At 40.7% G+C, this 19,049-nt stretch overlaps 1 protein-coding gene across 1 annotated transcript in view; it reads left to right on the top strand.

The window, feature by feature from the left end:
• The window catches only part of LOC136875089 (uncharacterized), a 69,329-nt gene extending 55,487 nt beyond the window's left edge, over positions 1 to 13,842 (top strand). The window contains exons 4-5 of the mRNA XM_068227697.1: positions 6,870 to 6,994; positions 13,715 to 13,842. Coding sequence (XP_068083798.1) covers positions 6,870 to 6,994; positions 13,715 to 13,758 — 169 coding nt within the window. The 3' untranslated portion in view covers positions 13,759 to 13,842. The remainder of the gene's footprint in view (positions 1 to 6,869; positions 6,995 to 13,714) is intronic.
• Positions 13,843 to 19,049: the final 5,207 nt, after the last annotated feature.

Raw genomic sequence — 19,049 nt, 5'->3', positions numbered from 1 at the left:
CATACCAGGCTCTCTGGATTTCTTCCCAAAGGTTATCTAAATATGTAGCTTTTGAGCGGTCAATTCTCATGTCTACCATCTCCCATATGTTTTCAATGGGTGATGAGTCAGAGGATTGAGGTGGCCACTCTAATACTTCTTGAAAATAATCTTGAAAAAACTGCCTTATGATCCTTGCAGTATGCTTTGGATCGTTATCGTGGCATTTCCTCTTCAGCATAATGCAGCATCACATTTGTATATTTCTGCGTTCATTATGCCGTTGATGCCGTACCATGAAAAACATCCCCATACCGTATTTCACAGTTTTTAAAGTGTACTTGGTATTAAATTCCTGGTTTGGTGGGCGGCGCACATAGACTTTTCCGTCTAAGCCAAACCTATTATACTTGGATTCATCGGACCAAAGGATGTTCTTCCACCAAATATTAGGTTTTTGTTCATTTTTCCGGGCGAAGGCCAACCGTTTCCGAACATTAGCTTTTGAAACATGTGGCTTTTGTCTCGCAATGCGGATCTCAGTCGTCTTTGAATCGTTGAGGTTGATGGTTGAACACCATTTTTGTCGCTAAACAAAGTGGCTTTCAGCCGTGATGTTGAGAAAAATGGGTCTTCCTTTACCTCCCTAGTGGTAAGTCTGTCTACGCGAGGAGTAGTTACACGAGGTCGCCCCCTGTTCTCCACCTGCGACTTTTCTTGTTTTGCCAGTCTAATGGCGTTCTGGATGACAAAAGATTGACGAATTTAGAAAATAAGAAATAAAATTCCACCGACGGAGAAAATTGTTAGAGTTCAAAACAAAGTAATGTTTTGCCGTCAAAAGGGGCTAAATTGAGACCCATTCAACCACGCTCTGCTACCACTTGTTCCGAGGGTTTGGTGGATCAGCGGAGGTGAAAGAAGGTGCGGACTGGAATGGGTTTAATTACAAAGCCGAAAGATGCATTAAAATTTCAGTAAAGGTTATATTTTCACAATATACCAAAACTTAACAAGATTTAACAAGGAGTTTTAGACTTCAACCAATAACCAACAATAAGGTCTAAGACCAGGAATGTCAGGATTTAGAAGCAATTTAACATATTTTCACTAGGTAATAAAACAAAAATCAGGTACAAGTATGATTTTCCAAACTCAAACACAAGTTCAGGGATCTTTACACGTACTGGGCTTCAAGCCCCAGTTTTACATTCCTTGAGCTATTAGCTTCACTTTACCACGGTACACACTTGATCAAAAGGGCAGAAAACCCTTTCACACAAGGAGCACTTGCTCCCACCTAACACAATCAGGCCTTCTAGAGGCACTTATCAAAATACAAGAAGGAGCCGGACCGCTCTCGATTTTTCAAGCGTATCAAAAGGCCATACACGGACTTTACTACAAACTGCCCTCAAGGCACACTTACAAAGAAACAGGGGTATCTTGTACCCATTTACCAGGCCTTAGTGGACAAATACTAGGTTAATTTAAAGGGCCCAAAACGCAAAAGAAATGGAGGCGTGAATTAGCACTCCTAAATACACATTTTAAAACCTAAGAGGCACTAGGCCTATTGCATAGGGGCTAATCCCAATCTATGGAGGTGACTTGTATACAAAATAAATTTAACACATTAAGAAGGAAGAGAAAAACGGTTACGAAAACGTAGTCACCTCAAATTCAAAATGAAGGGTAGCTCGAGAGGGTAAAGCACTCTCTATCCCCGAATTACAGTTGAAGATAAATGAAGTTTTACAAGATAGGAAAAGATTTACATGTTTTATGTTATGGGTTACATATTAAAGGTTCGAACCTGCCCCGCGGGTTAAACTGCTGAGCTAGCAAGGAAAAAAGAAAGATGTTAAACGGCCATTACCTTGTTCAAGAGAAGCTGCCTGAAGGAAGAGGCGCTTCCCGCCCCCTGCTATACTTCCATACACTAAGCTAGATGTTGTTGAAGTGGCGAAGAGCCGAGAAAATCAGCAGTTTTTAAACCCTCGTGGAAGATTTGAGACCTTTCATGAATAATAAAGACACACCAACTCAACTTTATTGGGTAGCTAAGAGTTACAAATGGAAATTCGAAGATGAAACCTCTGATAGGTGGAAAATTAATTACAGAAATCACTGATTGGCCGAGTTCAATACAGGCGGAAAGAAAGCTTAATATTGCCTACCCACAAATTAAAGAACAAAATTTAGTAAGGACCAAAACTTATAAATACAAAATTCTTCAACAAAAGTTCCTTCACTTCGCACCAGTGTGCACGATCATTGTTTTTTGAGTAGAGACATCTGTTAGCGAATATCCACACTTCTTGATCCATAGAAAACAAAACACGTTTAAATCCACACAGTATAGACAACTTTGTAATCCCAAAATTTATAGTAGAGACTTCTTCTAAGAAAACTCATGTGTTAATACAGTTCTAAAAGTTCACAGTTTCTCCGGTAGAGGAAGATTTATTGGCGGAATATTTAAATTTGCGGCGTAGAGGTGTACCGCCCGGTACAGATACCTTCCAGTGTCTCCAGGTATCGTCCACGTATACAGCCGTCGTTTGTGGTGTTTGAACCAAGTATTGGCAAGGACTAAATTATGATCAGTGCAGAATTCAACCAGCCGACTTCCTCTTTCGTTCCTTTGTCCCAATCCGAATTCTCCCACTGTATTACCTTCTCTTCCTTGGCCTACCACTGCATTCCAGTCTCCCATCACAATTAGATTCTCAACACCTTTTGCATATTGTATTAAATCTTCTAACTCTTCATATATCCTTTCGACTTCCTCATCATCAGCTGAGCTAGTAGGCATACAGACCTGCACTATTGTGGTGGGCATTTGTTTGGTGTCTATCTTGACGACAATAGTTCTTTCACTATGCTGGTCATAGTAGCTTACCCGCTACACAATTTTCTTATTCATTATTAAACTAACTCCTGCATTTCCCGTTTGTTTTTGTGTTGATAATTCGGTAGTCGCCTGACGAAAAATCCTGTTCTTCTTGCCAACGTATTTCACTTATACCAACTACATCCAACTTTAGTCTATCCTTCTCCCTTTTCAGATTCTCTAATCTACCACAACGATTCAAACTTCTAACATTCCACACTCCTACTCGCAGAATGTCAGTATCCATCAGCCTGATGATCGACCCCTCTGGTGTAGTCCCCACCCGGAGATCCGAATGGGGGACTAGTTTACCTCCGGAATATTTTACCCGGGAGGAAGCCATCATCAGTATAACATTCATACAGAGAGAGCTGCATGTTCTCGGGAGTTAGTTACGGCTGTAGTTTCCCGTTGCTTTTAGCCGTGTAGCAGTATCAACACAGCTAAACCATGTTGAGTATTATTACAAGGCCGTATCAGTCAATCATCTAGACTGCCGCCCTTGCAACTTCCGAAAGGCTGCTACCCCCTTTCGATGAACCATTCGTTAGTCTGGTCTCTCAACAGATACCCATCCGATATGGTTGCACCTGCGGGTCGGCTACCTGCATCATTGGGACACGCAAGCCTCCCCACCGCGGCAAGGTCACATGGTTCGCAGGTGAAGAGTAGTAGCATAGTCCTAAGTAATTCCGGAGTTCATATACATCTCTTTGGACAGGCCATTCTTTTCCTGCACGTATCTTTTCTGGATCTACGGCTACTCCGTCTTTGGAAACGACATCCCCCAAATAAGTGCCCTTTCTCCGGAAGGGCTGGCATTTATTTGGATTCACCTTGAGCATGGCTCGCTGCAGACGCTTAAAAACTTCCTCCAGGTTCGATAGGTGTTCATCGAAATTCTTACCTTTTGCTATCACGTCTTACAAGTAAAGAAGTTTCCCATGCCAGACTTCAGAGTACTGTTTCCATCAGTCTTTGAAACGTAGCTGATGCATTGCACAGTCCAAGAGGCATGGCCGTGATGAACATTCTGGGTTTCCTTTGTGTTCTCTACACGAACAGTGGATTATAACGGATTACAGCAGGCCACCTGAATGCCTCTCTTCAGTGATACTGGGAAAACATTTAGGTCCACCTTTGTGATTATGGTAGACTCCCTAGCATTTACAGCACCTTTTCCCACTAATAATCCTGGGCAGACTTCCTCCTCGGCAACGGTCTCGACAATTCCCCTCTCTTCTCGGTCTGTATTAACCATTTTACCCACGATCCCATTATCGCTTCTGTGATGAAGTAACTCGTCTGCTTCAGCTGCGATAAATGACTTCTTCGTTTACGAATTTCAAGCATCCTCATTTCAGATCCAATGTGAGCCCAAATTTAGTCATTACAACCCTCGCAAAGTAACATCTGTGACATCAGCCACTATTACTCGATGTTCTGTCAACTTGCTCCTCAGTACGATGTTGAATTATTTCTCGCCGGACGTGTTCATTGGGTCTTCTGTTGCGGTTTTCAATAAATCTATTGTAGGTTTCAGATCTCGTTTTACAGTGTCCTTCGCGACAACGTTGGTTTGGCCCCGGTGTCCAGAAGCAAATTACGAGCCAAACCATTCTGTTATCCTTCGACAATGATACTGTCTAAGTGAAGCACAAGTGTAATGACATGTACCACTTTTCTCGGGGCAGCAGGGTTGACAAGTGGTGATCGCCCCTTAGCACCGGCCCTTTATTATTTTTCCTGAAACTTTAAATCTTTATGGCAGTGACTACTGACATGTCTAAGCTCACCAAAACTCCAATTGCGAATCTTCCGCCTTCGATATTCTCCATATTCATTGGACTATTTTTTCAAAGCAATCCTCTCTACTTTTCCGTCCAGAGACTCCTCTTCGGCGAGCCGTCGAAGCCGTGCCTGTATATTTTAGGTCTGTGTAGCAGATTTAAATTAAAATGCACGAACTCACGCATCATCTATCGTGTTTGTGTGCGCCAGAGGAAGGGCTCTTTGCAATCCTGGGTCGTATGTTCCCATCACAAGTGACTCAACATTGTTTGGAGCTTAAGAATATGGAGAATATTGTGGAGTTTTATCTCCCGAATGCAGTTATCAGACTGTGCCTCTTAAACAGGCTTCTGATGAGAACACCCGCATACACCCCACCGTCAGTGGGTAGGGTCTGACACATCCCACTCTGATGAGTCTAGTGTCAGACCAAAGACGAAACGCTGCTTAATAGAGCAAACGCGTGAAAAGCCATACATCTAATTTTTGATCAGGCTTAGGATTATGCCATACAAGCAAGATGCGCGAAGTCTGCCTCAAATTCTTGCAGTGTCTCTTCATGTTTTTGGTGTCTGCTGTGAAGTTGACTATTGTAAATTTGTTGAAAGTCTTTATCATCGTACCTCATCTCTAATCGGGCCTCCAGAGCATAGAAATTAGTTTTCTGACTGTCTGGAATCGTTAGGAGTATGTCTAACGCATTACCTTGCTGAAGAATAACCAAGGCAGTGGTTTTTACTTCTCTAGTCAACACATTGGTCGCGGCTGCCTTCTATACGTAGACCGCGGAGTTTTGCAAATATCACGTGGTGGATTCACACGCATCGTCCATGCAACATTCTCTCATTTTAGTCTCAATTCAGCAGTAGCCCTGTTCTTTCGTATGGACTTCTTTTTTGGTGCGGTTAAGGGTAGGCAGTTGTGAGCTTGCTGTCCGGAGTTATGGGGTTCGACCCCCCTGTCGGCAGCCATGAGAAGAGTTTTCCGTTATTTCGCATTTTCTTACCAGGCTAATGCTTGAACTCTGCATTTTTATGCCTACGTCCGATTCCTTCTCACTGCCAGACATTTCCTATTGAATCGTCGCCATAAAACCTGTCTGTGTCGGAGCGACATTGAGAAAACTGTACTCAAACACGTTCACAGTAATACTGATAATTTTAATCAAAGTAACATTCAGAAATTCCCGAATCCTTATTCATTCACAAGTACATAATTTTTCTTGCCCGGGCATACAGGATGTCATTCAGAACAAACGACAAAAGATTATTGTTCTTTCCGCCGCATATTCTGTCTGTTCGTACTTTTTTGCGTTGTGATATTGAACTGGTCTCCCGGTCCAGCTGAGAGTGTTATACTATGTTCGCGTCACAGTAAATACTATTTTGTCGTCGCTATAAGACCTACCTGTGTCGGTGCGACGTAAAGAAAATAGCAAAAAAACAAGACGTAAAGCAAGTAGCAAAAAAACTTTTTAGCTAGTTGCTTTACGTCGCACCGACACAGGTAGGTCTTATGGGGACGATGGGACAGGGAAGCGCCAGGAGCGGGAAGGAAGCGGCCGTAGTCTTGATTAAGGTACAGCCCCAACATTTGCCTGGTGTGAAAGAGGGATACCACGTAGAACCATCTTTAGGGCTGCCGACAGTTGGGTTCGAACCCACTATCTCCCGCACTGGCCGCACTTAAGCGACTGCAGCTATCGAGCGCGGTATATAAACTATTTGCCACGATTGAGCGGATTTTACTGACTGTCGGCAAAGAATGTCCTGAACACTGGGATTCTTTCAAACGACAAGGGCTTTTACAAGATCTAATTACACTCCTGACACAAACCACAATGTGGTTCAATAAGATCTGAACTCCAAAGCATATGCCGCCCGTTTTGGCTTGACCACTTCTCCTCGTTCATTCCTTAATTGAGGTAGTCCGTGAGCTCGTACATTACTAAATACTCAGAAGATTATTGCGTTCTATATTGTGATGTTAGGCATTCGAGAGGAAAGACGCAACATCTCCTCGTAACAAACATGTGCTTTTGATATTCACTATTACACTCTAAATTTGACTTGAGATGTCTTTCATCCTCAGATATGTGATGGTTATTAGGAACGAGCTCTCTGCAGGGGATATCAGTGAGTGAGAATTGTAGTGGGATTGAATGTTGAACTATGGGTCACATGGTTTAAATTTGTCACTGTAGATCGAGCCCAGAACTGAGCAACGCAAATCATCCACCTCCGGAAAGCGGACGTCATCTCAAGAGAATCAAAGGGGATATTCCGATCACTTGCAATCACTGTGGAAAGCTGTTCAGGAACCGAAGAGGTGAGAAACTAAACTCTTGCAATATCTGTAGAAAGGCATTTAGGGAGAAAGGCGTTCAGACGAAACAAATTGGAACGCACACAGGTATTCAGCTATACACCTGTAATGTGTGTGGCAAAGTCTTTAGCCGTGACGCCGATCATGTCAATCACCTGCTGTCTCATACAGGCATGAAGTCTTACACCTGCAATACGTGTGGTAAGCCCTTTAGACGTAAAGACAGTCTCACCCAACATCTGCATACGCATACAGGCGTTAGGCCATACTTATGCACCGTGTGTGCCAAGTTATTTAGTTATAAAGCGGATTTGACGAAACACCTGCGGACACATACAGGAACAATGCCATATTCCTGCAATACATGTGGGATGGGGTTTTACAGAAAAACTAATGTTATGAATCACTTGAGTACACATACAGGTGTGAGGCCACACTGTTGTAATTTGTGTGGAATGGCCTTCAGCGTTAAAACAGCCCTAGCCAAACATCTGCGCACGCATACAAGAGACGAGTACTGTTATTGCAATACGTGTGGCAGGGCCTTCAGCCGTAAAGAGTGTCTGGCCGTACACTTGAAGGCACATGCAGGAGAAAGGCCGTACATATGTGATATATGTGGCAAGGCGTATAGCCATAAACACAGTCTAATCGACCATTTTAAAACTCATTCAGGCGAGAAGTCCTATACCTGCAATACGTGTGGTAAGCTCTATAGTCGTAAGGACAGTCTCACCCATCATCTGCGGACGCATACAAGTGAGAGGCCATATTCCTGCAATACGTGTGGCAAGGCTATTAACCGCAAAGGTGATCTAATCAAACATTTGTGGACACATACAGGGGAGAAGCCTTACACCTGTAATACGTGTGGTAGGGCATTTAGCCGTACCTATAATCTTAGCAGTCACCTCCGAACGCACACACGAAAGAGGCCAAACTCATGCAATATATGTGGCAAGGTCTTTAATCGTACGAACAATCTTACCCGTCACCTTCGAACGCATTCAGGAGATAGGCCGTAATTTTGCAATGTATGTGAAATATAGTCTTAAAGCCGATCTAACCATATATTTGTGGACGCATACAGAAGATAAGCCCTGCTCCTACAATACGTGTGGCAAGGTCTTTAGGTGGATATACAATCTACCTAAAGACGGCTGCATACAGGATAGAAGCCATGCTGGTGAGAAATACATTCACCCGGAGGCCAACGCTATTGTAGCAAACTTGTACGGATACGTGCTACAGGGCAAACGTACGCTGACTAATGCTATCAGATATCCACTCGTGGAACTTAAAAGTGCCATCTGGACTCACACTGGCGACAAGCCTCAATGCGGTATGTTTCTTGGCATACCGATTGCAGCGCCATACTGTCCATAATAATCATGTTACTGATTAAATAATAATGATCTAGCCAAACCTCTGCAGCGGAATTGATTAAATAAAACTGGGATAGTCTGTAACATTCAAACATTTGAAAAACGCGCAAATAATAATAGCTTTAAATATCAACCTACCTTTATTATGAATACTTTAATCACATACACGGTAAGATAGAAAATAAGTTACATAAAAATAGTCATCATTTCAGTCAAGAATCAAGGACTTAGCCAAATGTTTCGCTTGGAGAATGCTCCATGTATACGAGCGATTGTGACGCATTTTATGAGCTTAGAATGGATTGGATCAAAATTGGACCGAACCACAAAATCTATTGGATTTAAAAAATGTTTGTATTTATCATTTAAAGTTGTTCTAGGTGAATATAACGTGCATTCCATTCCGTTTCATGTAACAGCAGTAACATTCATGTAGTACCGAATATAATTCTTCGCATGAGATATTTATGACGCCACATTATGGACATCGGAGGATCAACTTTTTGAGAGGTAGAAATTATGCCTTCGACGCCCATTTAACCCTGCTGGAGTCCTTCTCATTTTTATGTTAAAAGGGTTACATATATATCATACATGCATTTATTAGGAATAAGGAGAATTTATGTATTTATTTTGCGTTCTAAGACTTATTAATATATTACAACAAATGCACGATGAGAACCTTGTCCTTATGTCTTGCAGTGCACTACAACTGCATTTTCCATGTTTCGGTTTTGATTCTGTGGTGTTTGTCCGTTAAAACTAGCTTCAGTGCTCTCTACATCTACGGATGTGACCGGACAGTACTTGAATTCGGGAGTGAGTGTAGGTGTTAAACATTCCTTTGGATCCTCCTTATCCGAGGTTTCCTGGGAAACCTTTCAGATCACACTTCACGTCCTCCAAGACACAATCAACGTATTTGCAGCTTCTTAGCTGATCCCAGTATGAATTCGAAGTATGTCTTAATAGATGCCTGCGCCCTTTCAACTGGTTCATTGCCGAAAGGGTTCAGGCAGGAATTACATAACTTTTATGAATATTTCGTTTAGAATAGGTTCAAATATGTAATATAAATGTCGAAAACATGCACAATAAACACGACATTTGAAATGAACGCACTTATCTCAAATATATTAAAATATATCTATGCATGCGTTATTAAACACAATAGTTGGTCGAATATTGCATTCAAGCGCACTTCCTTTTCGGTTTTGTAGCTCCACATGTCAGCATTTTTATACAAATCCGATGTCTGCTAATCGTAAACTGTAACTGTGTAAAATAATGATATTAATGAGTCCTTGATGTGAGGCTAGTAATATGAATCTGCGGCTATATTAATGAGTCCTTGGTGTGAGATTAGTTATATGAATATGCAGTGATATTAGTGAGTCTTTGATGTGAGGCTGGTAATGTGAATCTGTATTGATGTTAGTCCTTGATTGATGTTATTCCTTGATATGAGGCTAATAGTACGAATCTGCGATGGTGTTAGTGAGTCCTTGATGTTAGGCTAGTAATGTGAATCTGCACTGACGGTAGTTAGTCCTTGATGTGAGACTAATAACACGAATCTGCGATGATGTTAGTGAGTCATTGGTGTTAGGCCAGTAATAGAAATCTGCGATGATATTAGTTAGCCCTTGATGTATTGCTAGTAATGTGAATCTGCATTGATGTTATTCCTTGATAGATGTTATTCCTTAATATGAGGCTAATAGTACGAATCTGCGATTATGTTAGTGAGTCCTTGATGTGAGGCTAGTAATATGAATCTGCGGTGATATAAGTGAGTTCTTTGTTTGAGGCTAGTAATGTGAATCTGCGATGATGTTAGTGAGTCCTTGATGTGAGGCTAGTAATATGAATCTGCGGTGATGTTAGTGAGTCCATGATGTGAGGCTAGTAATATGAAACTGCGGTGATATAAGTGAGTTCTTTGTTTGAGGCTAGTAATGTGAATCTGCGATGATGTTAGTGAGTCCATGATGTGAGGCTAGTAATATGAAACTGCGGTGATATAAGTGAGTTCTTTGTTTGAGGCTAGTAATGTGAATCTGCGATGATGTTAGTGTCCTTGATGTGAGGCTAGTAATATGAAACTGCGGTGATATAAGTGAGTTCTTTGTTTGAGGCTAGTAACATGAATCTGCGATTATGTTAGTGAATCCTTGATGTGAGGCTAGTAATATGAATCTGCGGTGATATAAGTGAGTTCTTTGTTTGAGGCTAGTAATGTGAATCTGCGATGATGTTAGTGAGTTCTTGATGTGAGGCTAGTAATACGAAACTGCGGTGATGTTAGTGAGTCCTTGATGTGAGGCTAGTAATACGAAACTGCGATGATGGTAGTGAGTCCTTGATGTGAGGCTAGTAATACGAAACTGCGATGATGTTAGTGAGTCCATGATGTGAGGCTAGTAATACGAAACTGCGATGATGGTAGTGAGTCCTTGATGTGAGGCTAGTAATACGAAACTGCGATGATGGTAGTGAGTCCTTGATGTGAGGCTAGTAATACGAAACTGCGGTGATGTTAGTGAGTACATGATGTGAGGCTAGTAATACGAAACTGCGGTGATGTTAGTGAGTACATGATCTGAGGCTAGTAATACGAAACTGCGGTGATGTTAGTGAGTCCTTGATGTGAGGCTAGTAATACGAAACTGCGATGATGGTAGTGAGTCCATGATGTGAGGCTAGTAATACGAAATTGCGATGATGTTAGTGAGTCCTTGATGTGAGGCTAGTAATACGAAACTGCGGTAATGTTAGTGAGTCCTTGATGTGAGGCTAGTAATACGAAACTGCGGTGATGTTAGTGAGTCCTTGATGTGAGGCTAGTAATACGAAACTGCGATGATGGTAGTGAGTCCTTGATGTGAGGCTAGTAACACGAAACTGCGATGATGTTAGTGAGTCCATGATGTGAGGCTAGTAATACGAAACTGCGATGATGGTAGTGAGTCCTTGATGTGAGGCTAGTAATGCGAAACTGCGATGATGGTAGTGAGTCCTTGATGTGAGGCTAGTAATACGAAACTGCGGTGATGTTAGTGAGTACATGATGTGAGGCTAGTAATACGAAACTGCGATGATGTTAGTGAGTACATGATGTGAGGCTAGTAATACGAAACTGCGGTAATGTTAGTGAGTCCTTGATGTGAAGCTAGTAATACGAAACTGCGATGATGGGAGTGAGTCCATGATGTGAGGCTAGTAATACGAAATTGCGATGATGTTAGTGAGTGCTTGATGTGAGGCTAGTAATACGAAACTGCGATGATGTTAGTGAGTCCATGATGTGAGGCTAGTAATGCGAAACTGCGATGATGGTAGTGAGTCCTTGATGTGAGGCTAGTAATGCGAAACTGCGGTGATGATAGTGACTACATGATGTGAGGCTAGTAATGCGAAACTGCGGTGATGTTAGTGAGTCCTTGATGTGAGGCTAGTAATACGAAACTGCGATGATGGTAGTGAGTCCTTGATGTGAGGCTAGTAATGCGAAACTGCGATGATGGTAGTGAGTCCTTGATGTGAGGCTAGTAATACGAAACTGCGGTGATGTTAGTGAGTACATGATGTGAGGCTAGTAATACGAAACTGCGATGATGTTAGTGAGTACATGATGTGAGGCTAGTAATACGAAACTGCGGTAATGTTAGTGAGTCCTTGATGTGAGGCTAGTAATACGAAACTGCGATGATGGGAGTGAGTCCATGATGTGAGGCTAGTAATACGAAATTGCGATGATGTTAGTGAGTCCTTGATGTGAGGCTAGTAATACGAAACTGCGATGATGTTAGTGAGTCCATGATGTGAGGCTAGTAATACGAAACTGCGGTAATGTTAGTGAGTCCTTGATGTGAGGCTAGTAATACGAAACTGCGATGATGGGAGTGAGTCCATGATGTGAGGCTAGTAATACGAAATTGCGATGATGTTGGTGAGTCCAAGATGTGAGGCTAGTAATGCGAAACTGCGATGATGTTAGTGAGTACATGATGTGAGGCTAGTAATACGAAACTGCGATGATGTTAGTGAGTCCTTGATGTGAGGTTAGTAATGAGGTTTATAATTTGCTTTACGTCGCACCCACACAGAGCTGTTTTATGGCAGCGATGTGATAGGAAAGGCCTAAGAGTGGTAAGGAAGCGGCCGGGGCCTTTATTAGGGTACATTTGCATTTGCGTGGTGTGAAAATGGGAAAACTCGGAAAAGAGCATCGTCAGGGCCCCCGACAGTGCGGCTCGAACCCACTGTTTCCGGGTGCAAGCTCACAGCTGCGTGCCCCTAACTGCATGGCAACTCTCCCGGTAGTAATGATGTTAGCACTGGATGTGATGCTAGTAATACGAATCTGCGACGATTTTAGTGAGTCCTTGATGTGAGGATAGTAATATGAATATGCGATTATGTTAGTGGATCCTGGATGTGAGGCTTGTAGTACGAATCTGGGATGATGTTAGTGAGTCTTTGCTGTGAGGGTACTAATATGAATGTGCGATGTTGTTTTTGTCCTAGATGTGAGGCTTGTAGTACGAATCTGCGACGATTTTAGTGAGTTCTTGATGTGAGCATAGTAATATGAATATGCGATATTGTTAATGAGCCCTTGATGTGAGGATAGTAATACGAATCTGCGATATTGTTAATGAGCCCTTGATGTGGCGATAGTAATATGAATCTGCGATGTTCTTGGTGAGTCCTTGATGTGAGCCTGGTAATATGTAATTTTTCTCTGGAAATATTGTTTTTGTGTGGTTGGAGCTCTTAGATTAGCTTATACCTGTTCAGTAAGATGCACAGTTCTCAAACCGTCTTGCTGTTGAATGTTTTGTGAAAGTTACGCGAGACCACTCACCATGCTAGGGTATTGTAATTTATTTCCATGTAAATAGTAGTGTTAGTGATGTTGTTGGTAGTGTTCTCTGTAGTCTGTGGAGTGTCGGTTCAGACCTCCACAATTCTCTAGTTTAGTTATGCTAAGGTTCCATGTTAAAAGTAGCTCAGATGATCGCAGGATGGTGACTAACCATCGCTAATAATATGTCATAATTATTCTGATTTCTCACCCTCATGCTAATAATAATAGTAAATTATTACGTCTAAATTTAATAAATAATCATTATAATTAGCCACAAGCAACTTATGATGATAACCTTTCTGCCTTGTTTCATCTGTAATTAAATGCAATATGATAAAAAATGCTACCATTGTGTGATGATATTTTATGCTGTCCATTAGGCTATCAGCGTCTGTTTAAATAAGTTTTAATTCTTCTTAATGGAATAAACTGATTGATTATAAATAATTTTTTATTTATTTCCAGTTGGGCTGGACAAACCAATCAGAGCATTGAGATGTGTTCAGTGATTTAAATGATTGTAAGCTAATATTAGATGATCAGATCAGCGATAACAATAACAATATTTTACTATGATTAACTTTGTGCCATTAAACTAATTTTAGATGATATTCTGTTTTATTTCTAAATTTGAATTATTTGTTACCCATTCCTTCACCTTTATTAAACTTTACCACTTCGACATGGAAGTTTGCCATGCTACCCGGTATGTATAGTCACGAAAGTGCAATATATTTTTGAATTAGAGTACTCGGCAATGCCCAAGCATCATATTTTCTATGCCATACGGCAATGTTTTACATTGAAAGATTGTATATTACTTTAAGGTATCCTGGTTTTCAGCAGTACACTCCTAGAAAAGCCAAGTGTGAATGCAAAAATGTACAGATGCGCTACTGCTATAAATGCACTTGCGTTCAAACTGCCGAGTCTAAACCTTGATATGGTGCTCCTTATTTCAGTGAGAACCTTCATCACAGATTTTTAAGAATATATACTGAACCCATGAGCTTTGTGTCCCAAGAAATTTGTGTCGTAAAGTTACAACATGAGGCCCCATATTAATCGTATTTTAGAATCTAGAATATGTATTTATATCACAGAGGCGACACGAGGCAGGAAGGTGGCTACTTTCTTTCCCACGCTATGAGATGTGACGTCGTCCGCACGTGTCGAGGGTGGATGGATACAGAGGGAGGTGTAAGTATGTCTAATAAAATGAATTAGCAGTGAACGTAGTACAATGAGTCTCCTGTAATAATCTGTAAGACAATCGGTCCTTAGTAATACAGATTTGAGATTGCTAAGCCGTTTCCGTGAATATTTCATGAAAAACGCGCGTGTCTATTCAACCCACGCCAAGTCGTCAGAGTATAGTGCCTATCAAATGAGGTCAATTAACCAGTTAATTTGATACGAAAAGCAATTTAGCAAGTACTTGGTTACAGGAAAAAATGCTTCAAATACATTTCCACAAAGTCGCAAAAAGTACGCAAATTTTCTCGGCGGCAACACATATGCGTAAGAGAGGGGACGTAAAACTATAAATAGAGGGAGGCGCAATCTTGAAATCACCCAACATTGTGTAATTGAAGCTCGCGAGGGAAGGTTATACTGCTGAGTCAATTGTTCGGCGAGAAATAGACTACGTCCAGCGAAACTTAGATTTTGGCCGATGTGGCTGGGGTTGCTTCCAAGTGGAGATAGTATTCAATCTGATGTAAAGACGATTGTCAAGATACCGAAGTAGTAGTAGTAGTGAAATTCTAATAATATTGTGTCGTAAAAGAAAGTATTTCGTGTGCGGACGACAGTCCAATCATTCGAGCTTGGTCCGCGAAAACATCGATTGAAGGGCATTTCTTTTTTCTGTGCTCTATTTTTCAGGAAAGAAACATGAATAAAACCAAACGTGAAGCCAGAAGTATTAAAGTGGCAAAATAAATGTAGGAGGGTTACTGGTGAGCTAGTATGGAAGCTCTCGTGCAGGTAAGGTAGGTGGAATGCCAAAATTACCGCCTTTGTGCCTGTTTTACGATGTCACAATTATATGTATTTGTAATGGGCATTTATGACGCAGTTTGGTCACCCACTTGTTTCGTGATTTTCAGAAATATGATGAAAGGTCATTTGTTTTCATTTTATAAATGATTGCGAGTGCCGTGTAATGTGTTATAAATAGACAATAATGAGGGTCACGTCCAAAGTAGATCATTTCCGTGAAATTATTTTGTGGTGTCAAGTTATTATTTGTTTAATCTGACGTAAAATATTTCTTTGGGAATTTTGACCTAGGTGGTGCGAGATATCCGTGGTTACCCAGTTTCAATCGGGTGTAAGCTCGCTGTCGAGTTGAATAATGCAGATCGGCGAATATCTTCCACGAAGGGTAATGCTATTCTATGTCCATTTAAACTGTGTCTAATTGGCAATAAATGACAGTAAAGCTTGTCAGTAATTTTTGGGAAAATCTATTTTTAAAGAAAATACGAGGTCACGTTATGGAAGATGCGTTGTGGATTCTAAAGATTATTATTCCATTCTTTTGTCATTGAGATTTGTCAAGTTTGAGGCAAGAGGTTGGATTTGTCGTATAAGTTGAGGTAGGATTTGTGAACAGGTGATTGGAACCCTGTAATGATGCTGGGAGATTCTGCGTGAACCAGAGGAAGACATTTCTATAATGTTTGAGACGAAATCGTGAGAGAATCTACGGAAGTGTTAATTTGTGATGTGTATAATTATTGAATGACATCTTAAGGAAATCTCTGTACATGTCTGTTTGGGCAATGAATGTCGTATTTGTAATTTTATTTGCGAAGTCGAAGATTTCATTCTCTCAAAACCTGTTAAGCATGAACGTATAGGACAGGTGTTTTCATTCAAAGCTATGACAGCGAAGGGTACCTTCTTCCCGCTAGCCAGCTGAGCGAGGGTTCGCTGCTCGGAGATAACGGTATTTGTCCTGCCTGTTAAGTGTTTAAAATGAGATTGTATTCTTTAGAATAAAGTTCGTAACTTTGCAAGAACTAGTAGAAATTTTCATTCATGAGTAACGTGTGTGTTAATAGATAGCATTCGATAATATAAACTTGCTTAACCGAGAACAGAATGTGTATTTGAAGCCACGAAGTTAGACTATAATGAGCGAAGTCAGCCAATTTCAGGGTGTCCAAAATTAGAATGTTGGTAGTAGTTATTGATTTATTTTTGAGGGGCGCACAAAGCATTATTTAAATGTCATGATGGGATATGACAGTATTTGGCTTACATTTTACGGCGACTTACTTATGCAGATTTTTTGTTCTTAATAACTAGGGTTATCCAAGTGTTAATAATTGCTAGTGTTAGATTAAACTTATAGTGTCATGTCATGAAACAAGATATAATACTCGAAATAAATTATGTAAATTTTCTTCCCGCAGCGCAATACCAAACGACGATAAATATTATAAAAGAGTTATACAATATAATCACGTCATAATTTGAGTAGGTACTAGTTAAAGAAACCATTCGTCCGCGGACATAGAATTATTTGTTATTTAGGATTTAAAAAAATCATTTCAATTTATTACATTATTAAAATTAGTGAAGACCGTATTTGTGAAATAACTTAAAGCCAAGTGAATAAACTGAACGTGTATTCTGGAAATCCTAGTTTATTTTATGGGAAAGTTGAATTATTAACGTAACGCTTAAGGGGAAATGTCCGAAGGTAATGCATTTTACTGCTACAAAGAATTGTGAGCATTGTTTATGTTGTATTATTTGACTTTGATTGATTGAGCATTAAATGTGCTGGATTAGTAAAGTGGAAACCTTGGTCATCAACCGATGTAACTTAATTGTGTTAAGCCTTCAGCTTAGAAACTTGGATGGTCATGGTGTCATCATCCTCAGTGATTTAGATTAAGGCCATATGCCACTATTTTATAATTTTCCCAGCCGACATCGTCCGCAATGACTTTGAAGTAAATTAGGAGGTTAAATGTCGGTCAATGACAGCCGCAGGTCACATCGACTCAATTAAGGGTCAATGCCTACAACCACTGTGTGGCACGCACCGATTGGATTGCCTTAATTATACCAATACCCCAGATTTCGTGTTACGAGGGCGGGACCATCACGAATCATTATGATGGTACATGTAGTATCACATGGAAGCCGAATTTAAGGATGTCCAGACTTTCGTTTCTTCATTCTTAACTTAAGACAATGGTTTCCTGGAAGTATGCCCATCAGGCAGTTAAGTCAAAGGCTCAAACAAGTATACATCTCCTTTGCGTTTTAAATATTGTTGCACTGATTGGGCAAGATGAGATCAAATTATAATGATGATTTCTAAAACTTTCCTCGTTATTTCTTTAATAAACATAGCATTTTCTTCAGTTAATCTTTCATTCGAGTAGCTCAAGTAGATATAATGAAAGCCGCCCTTACCTCAGCAAGTGACGAAGAGCTCGTAACGACCCAAGAGACAGATCTCATGCGAATTGCTGATAGGTAAGAAATGTAGGTATCCTTTATGGACCACCAAGTGTTCAGTACATTTTAATTTATTCCGTTTGTATTAAAATATTAATCAATCAATCAACCAAACAATCACCACTCATCTGCTTTTTTGGTAATGACACCTATCCGTTGTTTACCTAGTCTCTCCTTTTCAGCCCTACTAAAACCCCTAAACACCCTCATAACTATGTGAGAGACTTTCACCGTTTGTTATAATCCCTACACATACCATTCTATTGTTCACTAAAATGTGTATGACTGTCAATTATGCTTGACATCATTTTATCTTTAGCTGTCTTCTTCCCCAAATCCAATTTTCTAATAAACTCCTTCAATATTTCGTTACTCCTGAACATGTCTAACTTCATTTCTTGTAACCTGCACCTTCTTCTTAGTCTCTTTACTTCTCTGTTATATTACAGCAAGAATTTACCATCTTTAAATGTATATAGCTGTTTTCAGATTCCTCGACAAATGCTGTAAACCCATCCCACGGACTGTTTACATATTTATTTACGGTCTTCCCGTGATCATACTCCCTCATGCCTGTCTTATCAGCCATATGGTGCTGCCTAATAGTCCTGCATTTACGACCGTCCTTTCTATCACTGTTAGTTTTAACAACGAGGAGAACAGCTTCGTGATCACTAATACCACTGTCCAACGTGCTGGTCTTTGGTCACAGGGGCCCCGGGTTAGATTACCGGCATGTTAAATCCCCTGGCACGGAGACTGGTTATATTACTATTTCATTCTCATCACGACGCAGGTCGCCTACGGATGTCAAATTACAGGACCTGCATACGACATTCCGTTCTAATAAGTAGGGGAGCAAACAGAATTCTAAACACGCTGAGTCGGCACTTTCTCTGGTGCGTCACCACCCGGGGTCATTGACCACGTGACCGTGTCGTCATCACCACGTGCTCTTGTTTGTAAACAAAGCCACATACTATTTTGACAGCCACGTACATTTTAACGGCTGTCATTCGCTGTTTTTAAACAACAACTAATCGCTAACCTCAGTGCTGCCATCTTTACGGCACTAAACATCACAGTCACCACCTTTGGTATGTAGTGACGGGCAATATGAAATTCCACGTGCTTTCTTGACAGCTATCAGCAGCCATCTTTAAACCAAGCCACTTGCTCTTTTTGTAAACAAAGCCACGTGCTTTTGACATCTACCAACTTTAAAAAACAGACGATCACTAACCTCAGCGCTGTCATCTTAACGACACTAAACCTCACTGTGCCACGTAATAGTGGGCAATTTGAAAAATTCCAC

The sequence above is a fragment of the Anabrus simplex genome, chromosome 5 (assembly GCF_040414725.1).
Source record: "Anabrus simplex isolate iqAnaSimp1 chromosome 5, ASM4041472v1, whole genome shotgun sequence".
Taxonomy (NCBI): Eukaryota; Metazoa; Arthropoda; class Insecta; order Orthoptera; family Tettigoniidae; genus Anabrus; species Anabrus simplex.
This window is presented reverse-complemented; position numbering and strand designations above follow the sequence as displayed.